This window comes from Ceratotherium simum, chromosome X, assembly GCF_057802395.1.
Source record: "Ceratotherium simum simum isolate JZ-2026a chromosome X, ASM5780239v1, whole genome shotgun sequence".
NCBI classification, from domain to species: domain Eukaryota; kingdom Metazoa; phylum Chordata; class Mammalia; order Perissodactyla; family Rhinocerotidae; genus Ceratotherium; species Ceratotherium simum.
In genome coordinates this window covers 124,589,129-124,606,664 of record NC_141940.1, presented here as the reverse complement: position 1 = coordinate 124,606,664, position 17,536 = coordinate 124,589,129, and the positions used below count along the sequence as shown (strand labels likewise).

The 17,536-nt window shown below is 44.0% G+C and overlaps 1 protein-coding gene across 1 annotated transcript in view; it reads left to right on the top strand.

The window, feature by feature from the left end:
- The window catches only part of LOC101400125 (steroid sulfatase), a 106,674-nt gene that overhangs the window by 14,931 nt on the left and 74,207 nt on the right, over positions 1-17,536 (top strand). The window contains exons 2-5 of the mRNA XM_004440747.3: positions 8,359-8,499; positions 11,749-11,870; positions 11,956-12,078; positions 13,494-13,917. Coding sequence (XP_004440804.1) covers positions 8,363-8,499; positions 11,749-11,870; positions 11,956-12,078; positions 13,494-13,917 — 806 coding nt within the window. The 5' untranslated portion in view covers positions 8,359-8,362. The remainder of the gene's footprint in view (positions 1-8,358; positions 8,500-11,748; positions 11,871-11,955; positions 12,079-13,493; positions 13,918-17,536) is intronic.

The window sequence follows — 17,536 nt, the reverse complement described above, 5'->3', positions numbered from 1 at the left end:
CCTTGTTCTAATCCACGCTTGTGGGAAAAAATAAGGTCGGTTTACTGCAGACAGTAATAATTTATATGCCATGGGATTCTAAGTGGCTATTAACAAACAAATTTTCCAACATTCTTAATTGGGCAAGATGAAATTTCTCACCCTAGGCCTAATATTATCTACCCCAGGCACATTTTAGAGGTATAATTAATGATATACTGTCACAGTGAGCTAACCAAAACCATTTGGCAATTCAAAAATTAGTACAGATATTAATAATTACTAATGGGCTTTACCCCATTGGGTTTAATTTTAATAAAAAAGTTCTGCGCCTCAACTAACCCTCTTATCAAAAAGCACAGAAAATTGGAATGAATTTTTCCCAAAGATCACACATATATACAATTGATTCTTACTGTGGTGACGTGTTAACACGGAGCAGATTCATAATCTTAAACCCCAAACATTTTCTGTCTTCATTGTTCTCTTTCACAGCTAATGGCCCCAGTATCTTTCCAGAGAGCAGGGTGAAGTATCATTGACTGCCCTCTCTTTCTTACACCTCATATCCAATCAATTACCAAGTTCTATTGATCGCATCTCAAATCGGTTCTGTTCTCTCCTGCCTGCCCCCACCTAGTCTGGGTACCACCTCTTTGTAGTGTCATGCCCCTTATGTTCACATCCACCCCAGTCTCTGCCCAATCCATCCACTGTGGAGTAGCAGAATGACCGTCTGAGAATGCAAACCAAATGTACCTGTCACCCGCAGGTTGAAATTTTGCCTGTCTCGCCATCACTTCTGCATAAAGATAAATGTCCTTAGTGGGCTGACAGTGCCCTCCATGTCTGACCCCTGCTGTTTCTTGAGACATTTCTCCGTCTCATAGTGAGAGTTCTGTGTGGAAAAACAAAAGCAAACAAAACACCAGGGCACATGGTCGTTGGAATGCTGTGCACTCAGCCATTTACACAACAAGCACAGAAAAAAGGATGTGGAGAGAAGCATATGACCCGAGTGGGTCTCTGAATAGTTAGTTGGCTTATATTTTTTTCTTCTGTACCTTTAGAATAAAAGTAAAAATACAACAAAACAAAATTTATTTCAAAAAATCGTATTTGATTTTTGTGTATGATAAAAGCGTACTAGCCCAAAGTAGGCCTATGAACCTGGATTTTTGGGCTGGATTTTTTGGTGAAACTTTACTTAAGACTCACACAGAGACAGAATTTGGCTCCATTTAATCTCTCTTTCGACCATATCCTTCTGGGATACCATAAGTACATTTTTCCATTCCTGGCATTTTCAACTTTCAGTTGTAAAACAAAAATTCATTTTTCACATAGTTGGTGAGCTGAGCAATGTATCTTTAAATTTCTTATATAAATTCCGACCACTCATTACTAATGAAACATGTTCTTAAAATACATTCAGCATGACCTTTTGAGCCGCCACCATGGAAAGCTTTTTTCAGGTTCTCATTAAGACAACTGAACTTTCCATCTTAAGCTATTGTATTTTGTTTTGGTTATCTACTGCTATGTAACGAATGACCCCAAAACTTTCTGCCTTAAAGCAACATACCTTTGTTATCTCAGAGTCTCTGGGCATCAGGAATCCAGGCACAGCTTGGCTGGCTTCTCTACTGTGATCAAAGTGCCAGTCAGGTTGGTGTTCTCATCTGAAGGTTTGACAGAGGCAGGATCCATTTCCAAAGTCACTCAGATGGTTTGGGGCAAGATTCAGTTCCTTATAGGTTATTGGCCTGAGAGCCTCATATCCCTGCTGGCTGTTGGCTAGAGGTCTCCCTCAGTTCCTCATCACAGGGGTCTCTCCAATGTGGCAACTCACTTCATCAAAATCAAGCAAGAGGAACATTTCAGCTAGCAAGTCAGAAGTCATAGTCTTTTGCAACCTAATCACAGTAGTGATGTCCCATCACTATTTCTGTCTTCTGTTCATTAGAACCAAGTCGCGAGGTCCAGCCACACTCAAGGGGAGGGGATTATACAAGATGTGAATACCAGAAGGGGTGTCATTCTGACCATCTTTTGGTTGGCCTCCCACATCTTTGTTTAAAATTCTATTAGAGTACTTACTATAGTCTACACAAAATTATAATCATAATGCTGAGAATGACTACAACTAACAAATGTTGGCCCCTAACTATCATTCCCTTATTGAATCATAGTACTAAGTATATAATTTTATCTTCACAATAATACTTATAAAGCATTATTATGATTATCCCCATTTTACCAAAGAAAATACTGACAAAAATGCTAGGTGGATGGTTCTCAATTTCACCTCTACCAAGCAGGGGAGCCAGGGTTGAAACCTCATCTGCAGAAGCCACATTTCCCACTCCATCACTCATTTTAGTGGGCTCTGTACTCATGGATTCCCTCGTTTGGCCGGTCAGAGCCTTGCAGGGTGATTCTGGGTCTCATTCAACCGTGAAACCATCATAAGACTGTCACAATGTCTTTTATCCACCTTTTGCCCCATAAGCTTTCGTTGAATTGGAACGGATTTGGTTGAACTGTCAGTGAATTGCTTTTGTTGCAAAGGTATAGATAGATTAAAGCACTCCTAACAAGTTGCATTTGTCTAGCGCTTTATCATTTTGGAAACATTTTATTTCTTTTTCTTTGGGGGCAGGCAGGGGATTGTTCTCTGTTTTTCCACCTCTATTGAGGTATAATTGACAAATAAAATTGTGTATATTTAAAATAAATACATGATGATTTGATATACATATATATTGTAAAGTAATTACCACAATTAAGTTAACACATTTGTAACATCACATAGTTACCTTTTTGTGTTTGTGTGTGCATGGTGAAAACACTTAAGATCTACCATTTTAGCAAATTTCAAGTATACAGTACAGTATTATTAATTGAATTCACCATGTTGTATGTACATTGACCCCCAGAATTTATTCATGTTATAACTTAAAGGCTGTACCCTTTGACCATCATCTCCCCATTTCCCCACCCCCCCAGCCCCTGGCCACCATCATTCTACTCTCTGCTTCTATGAGTTCAACTTTTGTTATTTTTTAGATTCCACATATGAGTGAGATCATACATTATTTGTTTTTCTCTGTCTGGCTTATGTCCCTTAGCATAATGTCCTCCAAGTTCATCCATGTTGTCACAAATGGCATGATCTCCTTCTTTCTCATGACTGAATAATATTAGATCGTATATATATACCATATCCTTATCCATGCATCTGTTGATGGACGCTTAGATTGTTTCCATACCTTGGCTACTGTGAATGATGCTTTAGTGAGCATGGGAGTGCAGATATCTCTCCGAGACTCTGATGTTGTGGGAACCCTTTATTGCCATCATCTCAGTTGATGCCTTACGACAGAGACTCCATCTTAGTAAATGTGGATGAGAGTGAGGCATGAGGAGATCATGCTTCATGCCCAAGATGTCATAGCTGCTTCCCTGAGCCAGGACCAGACCCCTGACTCTTAATTCTCCACTCGTTCCTCTACTCCTCTACAAACAGAGAATAAAAGCCACGGAAGGGAGAGTTAAGGGGAGAGTTAGGAATGAGAGAGTGGCTGCCGGAATACCAAACTGAAGAGTCACATTTCCCTGCTTGGTTATCTTTAGAGGAAGGGAATCGTGGGAGCCGAGTTTGCTTTTATGCAAAGGGAAGATCCTTGAAAGGGAAAGAGGTGAGATGGGGTGGATGGGAAGTAGGTCAAGAGAGAGAGGAAGATATTGCTCCAAATTCCCAATGTGTGAGAGTGAGGATGCTTTGATCGGGGTTCAGAAAGGCGCCTGGCAAGGTGACCATTCGCGAGGATAACTGTGGATGAAAAGGTTAGATGGGGAGAGATGTGCCACCTGGACCGGTACTGACAGGTCAGTAACAGGTAAGGGAGAGATGGAATGCTCAGAACCTAGTCTTCTCTTGAAAGAGCCTTATCCAGATCATTGCCATGTGCACAGGAATTTAAGGGCATCCATAACTGGTGGGGCATGTTATGGCCGAGGAACATTATCTGTTAGCATTTAAGTTGCACTTGTGGGTGCAAAGGAGAAATTCGCGGTTCCTCAGATGGTTGGAGTTTCGAATCATTCCCTAGAAGCCAACCCGCCCACAGATGAGAGCAAAGGAGATGAATAGTAATTATGTTATGTATAGGAGTGATAACTTCACAGACAATTTCATAGCTGATCGGAAGGATGAGAGGCTAGGACTGACTCGGTGGCTCTTAACTGGGCATGATTTTGACCCCTGGGGGGCCATTTGGCAACGTCTGGAGACATTTTTGGTGTTACAACTTGGGATGGAAGGGCATGCTACTGGCATCGAGTGGGTGGAGACCAGGGGTGCAGCTAAACTTCCTCCAGTGAACAACACAGCCCCCCACAACAGAGGACTCTCCAATCCCAAATGTCAGTAGTGCCAAGGCTGAGTGCCCTGTTGACTAACTCTGAGAAGGCTAAGTCAAACATAATTCAATAAACACGTGCTCCCGTGTTACTTTGTCACACAGGTGACTTGATGAAGAAGCACAGTGCCTGTTGTGTACTAAGCACCCAGACAACTCTAGTTTTAAAATAAGAACATAAATTTATTTATTTTCTATATTAAGTAAAACATGAAAATATTAGCTAGCTAGAAACAGACCCCCACAGCATTAATGGCTCTCGCCTTCTCTAGTGTGAATGTTATACGTGGCATTCTTACAAGGACAGGAAGGTATTAAGCATAGTCTTTTCTATATTACTGGTATTAGTTATGGATTTGCTTGCCATTAAATCCACTTAGGGACACCCGATGTGCCAAACCTAAGCATTTCGTAGGCATTACTATTGGGCGCCTTTAGGAATCTTCGAAACTTGTAGCGTGTCTCACTTTATATTTAGAGACGGATGCTAATTTTTGAATCCGGCTATTGCCCGTAAAACCTTCCAACCATTTAAAAAAACAGTTCACGGCCCAGCTTAATCACCTTCTTTGGTTGAGTCAGAGTGAGGAATTTCTAATTCGATGTCAAGAGTAAACGTCAGCTCTTGAGTTTATGCCGTTTTGGGTGACACTTGTTCAACCAGCCGCTGCCCTCATGGTGCCTACAGTCCAGGTAGGGAGGAGAGCAACTTTCCACTCTTGCACCCACAAAGGTTGTCAGTGGTCATTTCCTCATTTGCTCAGTCAACAAATGTTGACTATTTAGTGTCAGGGAGTGTGTTCAGAGAGGAGCGCATTCCGGCGTCCTCCGTGACTCCAGGGGGGCTGTGGGCGGCGAGCGAGCTGGAGTGCTGGAAGAGTAGATGAAGGGTAAGGTCAAGGTGGCTCTGCGAGTGCACACGTTGATGGGTACCTTTGTGCTCCAAAGACCTAACAATGAGTCAAAGCCTAAAGAGAGAACAGAGGCATAGCAGCGCTCACAAGGGGCTCTGACGCCCAGCGAGGAACAGAAAGACAAAGCGATGAGTTCTGGCTCCTAGTCTCAGGGTCGGAGCGGGTACAATCACAGACTTGGCTCTGGGAGGTGTTGGGGGCAAGAAGCTGGCTCGGGCTGGAAACGGGGGCTGGGGGATCCCACCTGCCAGCACTTGTGAGAAGAGGCTAAGAAGAACATTGATGTTGAACATGGTCTGGGGCTGTGGTGTTTCTCCTCACACCTCCCTGCCACCCATCTGGCAACTGAGCCAGGCCTCTCCCTGGCCTGGAGGGGCAGCCTGGTGAACAGCTTCCCCACTGCCACTGCCAACCTAAGCTCTGGATCCAAACTGATAACCCATCACGGGGCAGCAGAACTTCTGGAGTATGGAAACAGAGTGAGAAGAGAGGAAACGACAAAATAAACTAGACAGCCAAAGTCCTCCTGGATGAGAGGGAATCGTCCAAGGCTTCTGGTTCCAGCTGGAAGGTTGAACATGCATGTTGGGCCCCTTCCAAGAGATGGACAGAGAATGATGGAAGATGGCAAATCAATGGCAGAGTAGGCACTGACTGAGCAGGAGAGGGTAAGGGGATACCTCCCTGCCTATTGAAGAAGCCAGCAAGAAGCGTGATTTTAGCACCACAGAAAGGCCCAGGAAATAGAAGCTGCAGATACCTCTGAAGATGGGGTGAGGAGTGGGACTGAAAACCAAAGGACTATTTGCATGTCTTTATGGAAGAGGTTGGATTTCTAGATCTCAGTCCCAAATCTGCAGAGCCAGACAACCCCACACACACATCCCAGCAAGACACAGGCTGGTTCTCTGGAGAAAGTGCATCAGGAAGGCTCCGAGCTCTGGACATCAGGCCCAGCTCAGGCCACAGGGAAGACGAAGGGTTGGAACTGGAAGACTAGTGAACTTCCCTGTCATGAAGGGAGGGCATGCCAGCTCCTTCCCTTACTCTAGCTCCAGAATGCAGCCAGCCACCAGGACCCACACCCCAAGCGGGGGATTGAGGGGTTGCTCGGTGGAGAAACAGGCCCATGAGAAAAGGCTTACAGGGCCTGACTTGGAGCCATCAAGGCCAATGACAGGCCACAGTCCCACACACACACACTTACAGGCCTTTGAGCCAGCTTCCCGGGTCTCCCTGTTGAATATGAGCAGACTGCCGAGGACCCCAGGTATTTGAGCAAAGCCTTAACATGACAGACACGAAAACGTGAATGCCTGATACGTGCCAAGGACCGTTCTGTGCTGTAGGATTGAACAGTGACCCAAACACACACACAACACACAACACACCTGGTCGATGTACCAGGTGAATTGGTTTCCCATAACGTTGTAACAAACTAGAACCATGTCGGTGGCTTAAAACAACACAGATTCATTTATCTTCCAGTTCTGGAAGTCGGAAGTCCAAAATGAGTCCTGTGGGGCTAACGTCAAGGTATAAGCAGAGCTGGTTCCTTCTGGAGGCTCTAGGGAAGCCTTGCCTTTTCCAGCTTCTGGAGGCACCTGTATTCCTTGGCTCGTGGCCCTGCATCACATCGTCTTTCTCCACCTTGCTTTCATTGTCATGTCACCCTCCTCTTCTAATATCCCTCTGCCTCCCGTTTATAAGGACACTTACGATTGTATGGGCCAACTGGACAATCCAGGATAATTTCTCCATCTCAAGATCTTTAATCCCATCTGCAAAATCCCTTTCGCTGTGTAGGGGAACATATCCACAGGATCCAGGGATTTGGACACGGATGTCTTTGGGGACAGGGCCATTATTCCGCTTCCCATGCTGGGTGAGGATAAGCACTATGGAAAACAGGCAGCAGAGAAAGAGAATGGGGAGGACCAGTGTAGGAGTGGCTGGGAAGGCCTCCTGAGTGGGCAGCCAGATGTCTGCTGAGGCCCAGGTTGTTTTCTCAGGTGTGTGCAGACGAACCATGATGGGATTCTTGCTCCACGTGGCCATTGGTGCCTTGGGTGTAGCCCCACAGCTCCAGTGGGATCTACGTGTCCTGGCCCCCTCACATCCCCATGAGTTCCTCATGCCATAGGTTCTGCTAAGGTCTTCCCTCACTTCCCCGGGTCCTGAGTTCTCCCAGCATGAGCAGGAGAGCTCAAGTGGGTGCATCCTTCAGTCTAGCCCTGTGGACATCTAACTGCCCTGTATTCAACCAAGGTGATAGGGCCTGAGGATGCTACTGGCCCCCAGCTGCTCAGAAGCTTGCAGGCTCTCTTCCTCTTCTAATATTCACTTGGAAATTCTATGACATTAGAGAGAGAGTTTCAGGTGTGTGCGCCTCAGCGTCATCCTCCTCCAGATTCCTCCAGCCTGTTATTTTTGAAAGGAATGACTTGCGGTACAGTGAGTGTGTGTTGTGATGACAGCCGTCAAAGATGGCCAGATTCCCTTCCTTGGGTGCATGCACTCTGACCTATTACCAAACACCCAGAGCTGCCCAGGCTACGAACCTCCTGCTTCTTGAGTTTTGGAAAGTTTGCGTATGTTTTTATGTTTCCCTTTGAAAAGCTCCTACACCGGCACTCATAGCTCATTTTAGAAAGGATGTGACATTGAAAATTTGATTGTAATGACCTGTCTGTCTCTCCAGTGCTCAAACAGAGAACTTTTAGCTAATTACAGAACCCGCCTTCTGTAAAGAGACAGCGAGAGGTGGTTGTATTTCCGTTTTTCTAAACAGAACCAATGTTTTGGTCTAGGGTAGAATCGAGAGGCCGTCGCTGTCCACGGAAAAGGAAATATTTGTTTTGGAAACAAACACACAGGAAAGAGGATAAGATTCTTTCTTTGGAGCACACATTGTCTGGGGTGGACAGGTTGTAAGAATGCCCTCTTCTGAAATGTGGGCGAGGAGAGAGGAAAGTTCTAGAGAAGGAGGTCCACCTCGCACCAACGTCCTTCACTTCTCTCTTTCCCCTTGCCCTTTGCAGGAAGATGAAGATCCTCTGGCTTCTGCTGTTGTTCCTGTGTGACAGCCAGAGCTGGGCAGCGTCAAGGCCGAACTTTGTCCTGCTGATGGCTGACGACCTTGGCATCGGAGATCCTGGGTGCTATGGAAACAAGACTCTCAGGTTGGGTGACACGGCTGCTATGTAAACACATGGCTCTGTTCATAGGCGGCGGTCCCCAGTGATGGTGAACACACATTCACAGCATTGCCGAGCACAGCCCACATGGAAACATTTACAGCCCTCCACACTGCACACTTCAATGCATGACTTCATATAGACACATATGGATCTGGGCGTAGGAAGGCAGGGGTGGCTTGATCTGTTTCAGTAAGTGTAGTCAGTGGGATAGACTCAGAGAGATCCCTCGGAAGATACGCATAATAAATCTTTCTTGCTCGCCGCCACTGTGCTGCTGCTTTGATATTCTCCCTTGTTTCTTCCCTTTGGTTCACCTCTTCTGTGCTGACTTCTCTATCTGGCATCTGACTTTGTCCCAGTTGGTGCCCCATCCCATCTCGGCTTGTCAGACACTCACTGTCACCTCCACACCTTCCTTCCCCTCCTTGCCCAGGCTGTTCTCAATCATCAGCCAGCTACCCTGGCTGGGGACAAATGTCAGAAGGACAAGTATCATGTTGGATGAGGGCAGAATTTTCACCAGCCAGGGGCGACTGCAATGGTAGGAAAAACACAATGGGAACTGGACTCAGGGACCGAGGAGGGCGTTTGGTGTCTAAGCCAAACCAGCATGAAACCAGCTTAATGTAAGATATATTTTAAGGACCATTTGGTTTAAAGAGGGAAGCTAGGGGCTGGCCCGGTGGCGTAGCAGTTAATTTCATGTGCTCTGCTTTGGCGGCCCCAGCGTTCGTAGGTTCGGATCCCGGGTGTGGACCGACGCACTGCTCATCAAGCCATGCTGTGGCGGCGTCCCATATAAAGTAGAGGAGGATGGGCACAGATGTTAGCCCAGGGCCAGTCTTCCCCAGCAAAAAGAGGAGGATTGGCAATGGATGTTAGCTCAGGGCTGATCTTCCTCACAAATAAATAAATAAATAAATAAATAAATAAAGGAAAGCTAGTTCTTGTGTAGTAGAATATTGGCACTAGCGTTGCATTTTCTCTTTATAATAAGGAGGAAACCATGACATAAAAGTAGTTCTGTGGAGAGGTTCATGTCACAAATGATCAACACAAACTAAATTAAAGAAGAAGGGGAAAGAGATCATTTGCTTTTATTAGAATTTTCTCGTGAGATCTCTGAATACTAACTGTCTGAAGCCGGGATGGACCCATTGCTAAGTGCCATGGGACACTGATTTATGTTCATGCCATTTCCTCTGGCCTCTTCTTTTCATCATGACAGTTCATCTTGAGAAGTGTGTTTCATCAAACAAAATGTGTCAGATCAAACAAAAATGAAGTAAATTATTCTTTTGAGGATAAGGAGGCTTGTAAGCCATAACCAAATATATATCAGTTCCAACCCGAATCTTCGCATCAAATGTTACTTGTCATTTTTAAAATGTATGCTTACCTAGGACATTTGTTAGATTTGTAAAAGTATGTACGGTGTTAAGATCTGCACTCAGTGCTGTCTTAAAACTTTAATTGACCATGTATGTTTTCTACCCCACCTTTTGCCTCGTTTTGTAAAAAGTTTAGATCTTACTTTTTGACATTTGTGACATAAACCTTGTTAATAATTTAATTTTTCTTGTCAGGGTTATAATTTCTATTTTTTTTCATCTTATATATTATTTTAAATAACATATAATAAATATAATTTTAATATAATATTAGATATAACATTACTAAAATTTACTAAGGGAATAGATTACTGTTCCTACTATGTTGTCTTAGTTAAAAAATTACAATCACGCCTTTAAGGTTCAATTTCTACCAATTATCAAAAGGAAAAAAAGCCTATAAAATCCCAAGGAAGAATTCGTGTCAATATCTACCCTAAATCTGTCTTACTCTCCATATTAGATTTCAATTCTTTCTAAATTACGTTTTTCACTTTATATTTTATCATATCACACCCCAAAGAAGTCAAATTTTTTCGATAGCCCAATGTAGGCACTAGGACGTTTAAGTCAAATACACATGCAGATTCAGTCTTCTGAACCTTCTAAATCTAGTGATTTAAGGCAAAACCAAATATTGACAATTGAAATATTGTCCATTAAATGCATAAACTAAACTCATAGATGAGAGACTAGTTTGACATGACAAATGCGATGAAAAGATCTTCTTTGCATTGTGCATTAATGCAGAATGTGGCTGTGGGGCCACAGTGAACAAGTGGCATGCTCCCACTCCACAGGCCGCCGTCTTGGAGGAGAGCACAATTAGCCATGCCATCCCTTCATAGTGAGGAAGCTGCTGTGATAGGGGAGTATGACTGATTCCCTACACATGGAACAGGCCCCTTCCATAGGCCATAGGAGGCCCGTGAGAATTCCATCTATGCCCGAACTGAAGGACAGAAGATGACCAGCCTGGCGGAGAGACAGGGTCCAGGGTTTCCAGGGGAGGATATGGGATAAGAGCTTGGCATGGTACAAGATCTGAAACACGTTCATTTCTGAATGCCTAGGAAGTCTGGAATGAGTTCCTAAGATGATTGGCCAATCTATTCCTGGAGCAAAGGCACTAGAAGGACTTGTGTTGCATAATGCATCATCCTAGAAGTTAGCCCATAAATAAGTATTTATTAAGCATAAAAAAACACGAGCCAAGAAAGCATGTGAGTGATTCACAGCATGTCGTTTTTTCACAATAGCATGTGTCTCTTTTTCCTGGACCATATTAACCCATTTGTTGATGTTCATTGGTAAATACACATGGAGTCCCATTATTCCCTTCTCCCTGGGGGTGTGTGGAAATTAGGCAGAGGCTGGTGAGAAATGGTTGAGGGCCTCCCTTTGCCTGTGGTTGGGAAGAGAGGAATCAGGCTGCCCTCAGGGCTTTCTTGTTTAGGGGCACAGAGGTAACTGTGGGGACAGGGGTAGGGGAATAGTGAGGCCTTGACCCTCACTCATGTCTCACTCTTTCTCCTTGCAGCAGCCCATTATCAAGACTTGGTCCGTCTCTGCTAAGCCAGAGCTAAGGAGAACAGGAGCTCGGAGTCCCCTGAGGGCATGGGTGGGCCCCCTGGAGAAGTCAGACCTGCATCATTTAGACCTCAATATGGTTTCCTTCTCATTCTGAGTCTCGGTTTTGGGTCACCTCTGCCTTTCCCCGCCCCTCTCCCACCTCACACAACCCCGTGCAGCTCTCATTTCCTGGGAATATTGGGAGGTGACTCACAGAGAAAGCTGCTTTTTCAGGGTCATCCTGAATGACGTAATTCTTTGGTTCTAGGACTCCCAATATTGACCGATTGGCCGAAGGGGGAGTGAAACTCACTCAGCATCTAGCGGCATCACCCCTGTGCACGCCGAGCAGGGCGGCCTTCATGACAGGCCGGTACCCCATCCGATCAGGTAACCTGGCTCCATCGCTGTGACCGTTGTCCTCCTCAGGGCATCCCCCAGCTCCTGTCTTAATGGTTGATTTCTCCTGCTTCAGGAATGGTATCTCAGTCCAGAGTGGGAGTTTTCCTCTTCTCGGCCTCTTCTGGAGGACTTCCCACCAGTGAGATTACATTCGCCAAGCTCCTGAAGAATCAAGGCTATTCAACAGCTCTGATAGGTATGGGCAGCTGAGAAGGGGGAGGCAAGGATGTGGGCAGGGTGAGAGGGAGACTGGGGAAGGCACGAGGGCAGGCTCCTTAAGGATGACATTGCAGACACAGTCGGCACAACTTTAAATAGGGAAGAAATGATTTCAATTCTAAATTACATTCAATTCAATTCACAATGTGCCTGTCTGGGCTATTTGTATGTGTAAATATGTGTCAGTATGTATGTATGTATGTGTGTATGTGTGTAGATGGATGGATAGGGAGAGAAAGAGATAGGTAGATAGATAGATAGATAGATAGATAGATAGATAGATGATAATGAAAGACAGACAGACAGATGGAAGAACAGATGTATGTATGGATGGATGGAAAGACAGAGGAGATAGGTGATAGAGACAGATAGGTCAATAAATGAGGTGGACGGATGAATGGATGATGGGTGGGTGGATGAATGGATGAATGGATGATGGATGGATGGATGATGGGTAGATGGATGGATGGATGGATGGATGATGGATGGATGGATGATGGGTAGATGGATGGATGGATGGATGGATGGATGGATGGATGGATGATGGATGGATGAGATAGACAAGATAGATACATAGGTAATTATACACACACACAGAGCATAAAAAACAACATATACACACCATGCTATTGATAAAAATTTTCATTTTACATTTCAATACTCAAATTGTGTCAGAATTTGTCTCAGTTGATATTCCTATGGATTCTGTTCCATTGGTAAGGATGACATTCCCGTGGATTCTGTTCCTTCTTCCTTTGTACTTGGTAAGCATGGATCTGTAGGTCATCAGATGAATCGTAGAAAATCTCATAGGAGCAAAATGACCATTCTCTTTCCTCTTACATCTTATCATAAAACCATCATCCTTTTTTCTTTTGTGAGGCCCGTATTAATTTAGTATAATTAACATTTTATAAGAAATGTTCATAGGTGTTTAAAATAATTGCTGAGTTATGAGTGTGATTTCCTCATGCCTCAGAGGTTGTTTTTTGAGAAAGGATTCGTTTCAACTTTTAACATTCAAGGAACAAAATCAAGTTGGTTCTAAGACTTTAATTTTAAGGAAATGTCTTTAAAAAGATATCTGCCCCAGAAAAACTTGTGTTTTTCTATGTAGTTTTGTTTTCTGCTTATTAAATATGTTAGGTGTTTGTCTTTTGTTGTCTTTGTTTTTTTCAATCACTAAATTAGTTTCTGTTTTCTGGTAGAGTGAGTAGTTAATACCGTATTGTTTGTGGAACAGTAAGTGAAAACCTGTAGGGTCCTAAGGAAGAGGACTTGGGCTCATAAATATGCAGAAAGATCCTACTTTTCAGCATGTGGGAATCTGAAGCTGATGTTCCAGTCAGGGTGTTTGTTGGGACTAAACCTGTCACCCAATTGTCTTGTCAGGGAAGTGGCACCTTGGGACCAGCTGTCACAACAAAACCGACTTTTGTCACCATCCTTTAAGCCACGGCTTCGATTATTTCCACGGGCTCCCTGTGACCAACCTGAGAGACTGCAAGCCTGGAGAGGGCAGTGTATTCACCACAGGCATCAGGGTGCTGGTCTTCATCCCTCTCCAGGTCATTGCCATTGCTCTCCTCACCCTGGCGGTGCTCAAGTGCCTGGGGCTGCTCCATGCACCCAACCTGCTCTTCTTCTGCCTTCTCTTCCTGGCGGCCATGATACTCGGCCTCCTGGTGTGCTTCCTCTATTACTTCCGGCCCTTGAACTGCTTCCTGATGAAGAACCACGAGATTACGCAGCAGCCCCTGTCTTACGACCACCTCACGCAGAGGCTGACGGAGGATGCGGCCCAGTTCATGCGACGGTTGGTATCGCCTCTTATCCTGATCCTGCCTGCCCATGAAACATAACCCTCAGGTATTTCCATGGAGGTGGAAGAACCAGGGGGCTCCTTCTAGCCGCATTTCCCCTTCTGAGCTTGGTAGACGTCTCCAGCCAGGCCCTGTGGAGGAAGGACGTGGACAAGGAAATGATGCATGTTGAGTTGGTACCAACCACAAGTGGGTTCATTTGCCCAATGCACTATGGAAGAACCAGATGCTGAGGCAAATGTCTTTTGCAGAAAGAAAGGACTTTATTGCAGGCCAGCCAAGCAGGGAGACAGGAGACAAAGCTCTCAAATCAGTCTTCTCCAGTGGCTTTTTTGTGGGATATTTATCAAGGAAGTAGGGAGTAGAAGGAAGGGAGTAGGAGGGCGTTAGGGGCTGAAGTTTTAGGAGTCCTCTGCACAGGCGCGACTGCTTTTCATATTTCTTCATGGGTCACATGTGTAAATTCGGGAGAGTTCCATGTGTTGCATGCAGTGGAATTTTGGCCTATGACATCCAAAGTTTGCCGATCGGTCATTCCGGTCCCTCAATGCACCTGCATGATGTTTAGTTGAAGGACGCTGTCAGCAAGTTATTTATCTGCAGTGTCCTTGCCATTCTGCAAGACAAGCTTAGAAACTTTGGTTAGTGTGTTTCTTACTTTAAGCTTGTAGGTGTGGGGTACGGTTTCAGGGTGGCCTTAATGCATTGGGCTCTCCCCAGAATGGCTTTGCCAATATCCCTCACGTCCTGTACTTCTGAAGCCATGCCAAAAAAATGTCTGCTGGATGACCGAAAGGGGTTCAGATGTCACTGTGGTCTTTAGTCTTCAAGTGTGCAAGCAAGAGAGGAAAGGTCACTATGTGTTGGATAAGAGTAGAGGTTGTCCTTGTGATGTAAACAGTGTGGGGAGATCCAAAAGATTCTAGGCAAATTTCTGAGCAGAACAACTCTGTGAGGAAACGGGGTGAAGTGAGTGATCTCTTTTGGGGTCTGTTAGGTCCGCTTTAGTTCACAGTGTTGGGGGTTGCAGTCAGCAAAGGGAATAACCATCAGCTGAGGGATTGACAGCAATCCTGAGTAGAGTCTATAGCAGGAACACTTGCTATGGAAAACAAGCAAAACTGTTTTGTTCCATTTGTAACTTTAGAGAAAAATGGAAATTTCGTCTGAACATCAGACATTTGGTCTTTGTAGTTACTTGCCATGCCCATGCGGAGAGTTGGTCTAATGTAGGCCCCAAATACTGGAGAAACCAGTCGCTCCTGGGAAAATGGCGCGATGAAAGACATCCTGTGATTCTTAAGGAGGAAGACTATTAAAACCAAAGATGGCCAATCTTACCTCTAGAGATTCCTATTGAGTAGTTCTGAGGTAAGACTACACATCTCCATTTTAACAAGCTCTCCAGAGATTCTAAACCAGTTGTCCCATAGGACACTCCGAGAAATACTGGAGTATGCATGGATTTTTGCTATGAGGGCTAAATGTCAGAATCACTATTACGGCCCTAGATTTTTCTAGAAGTTGATGCTGCCAAGTGTTCCAATGCCAAAGCTTTAACTTTATAAGATACACAGTTGACATCATCATCCAGTAAGAAGTACACAGATATTTCACTGAAACAAAAGTTTCCCGAAATGATCTTTTTCTTACTGGAGTGGTCACTTCTGATTCTTTCTATCCTATTCTGTTTTGTTTTATTTAAAAAAGAAATTATCTGTTTGTGACGCTCAGTTGTGGTCATGACTCAAGCATGGGTCACAGTCATAGTCTACATACGACAAAGCTCTTACCTCATGGGTTAACCTTAGTATATGTTATAAATAAGAGAGCAGCCACTCCAAGATAGAATGGTGTGCCATGGGTTGGCAGACCTATCCATTTAAGCTGAAACACCACAACAGTCTACCATTTGGCAAATTTGCTGAACACTCTCATAACACTCTACATCACATAGCAATCTCTCAGAAACATACAGGGAGGAGATTGATATTATAATGCCCGTTATAAAATGACAGGGTTCAGAAATGATACTCAGCTTCTAGGGTGAGTCACTTTTTTACAACATGTGGTATTTTGACAGAAATGATTGAATCTATAATGTCTAGGAAGACTCATATAATGACAAGGCATTTGATTGGGTTCCTCAGTATATGACTTTGGGAGGGGACCAAAACAAATTTGATTATCATAAGGATATTGTAGCCCAACCGATTTGTCTTGATTATATTGAGGATTCTGCAATTTTCTTCCAGAACTAGAGCTTTAAGGTGTTCTAGCAACACCATAGTTGGAGGTTATGATTATGGTTACTGAGTTATAATGAAAGGGTTTATTCTTCAAAATAGATGATTCCAGCGTAAATGGCTGTTGCCCATATTGGAACAATGCATGCATGGTGAATGTTAGTGAAAATACTAGCATTTGTATACCACAATGCTATTCACAAAAAGCTTCTTACATACATTATCTGAAGGTACAAACATTTAAGGCATTAGGTAAAATTGTCCTCCTGCGTTATATTAGATATCTGATTCGCTGAATGTGAAATCCAAGAATCTTGAGAGAATTGCTATTAATATGCCACCCAAGGGTCAGAACAATGGTGAGACCACCATATTTATAAAAAATGTTTTTCAACGATCTGAAGACACGTTTGTATGTATTAGTTTGTCACCAGAATATCCTGAATAATTTAGGCGGGTTTTACCACCTTTGTGAGAAATGGATTTAGAGTTAGTTAGAAGCAGGAGAAGGGAACCCTCATCAAAGCAATGACAATGTTTGTGAAATTTATTCAGATACTTTTGAATTCGAACTTTCCCAGTTGAAACTGGTGCCTTATTTCGATGTATTAACATGAAAAACAATTTTTGAGTACACAGCTCCCCCTCAGTTCATATGTCAAAGGCAATGAGGAAAATGATTTAAACTCTTATTTCTAAAATTTATATTCTCTCTCTAAGCCTTGTTGCTGAAATGATTTATACTCAAGGGCTTGTTCTCGAGATGCTAACTTGAGATGTGAAGATCTCAATGACGGGGGCGGGAAGCAAAGATACTTCATTGGTTTGAGATGCTCTCAAATGAGGTCTGCCTAGACAAATTTGGGACGTGCCCTGAGATTACAAGCATGGATTTCCAAGCTGAGGAGAGTGATGGTTTGGAATATGTAACCATGCACCCTAATCCCTCATCCTAATTTACACTTTTAGAAATAAAGTTTATCTTGGGAAGATGCTTCTGCTGTTGAAGAGCTAGATAATTAGCTGACCACGTGTTATAAGCTGTGTGGTAATTCAAGAGACAGGTCATCCCTAATACACTTCAATTAGCAAGATGTCCTTGTTGCTTTTACAGGGAGGAATGAATGCAGATTTTTAGAGATCCCCAACCCTCCTTATGCACCTGAATGACGGATCCTGCAATTATCACAGCTTTCTCCCTTTGCCGTTACTATTTTCAGTGCTCAGTGAAACAGGTCGAACTTGGGTGCACAGTGCGAATGGTGGCACAGCACGGGGCATGTTCAAGTGTAACTGACACTTGCCAAGTGGTTGCCAGTTATGCACCAGGATATACAAGTCATCCTGGGCATATTTCACACTCATC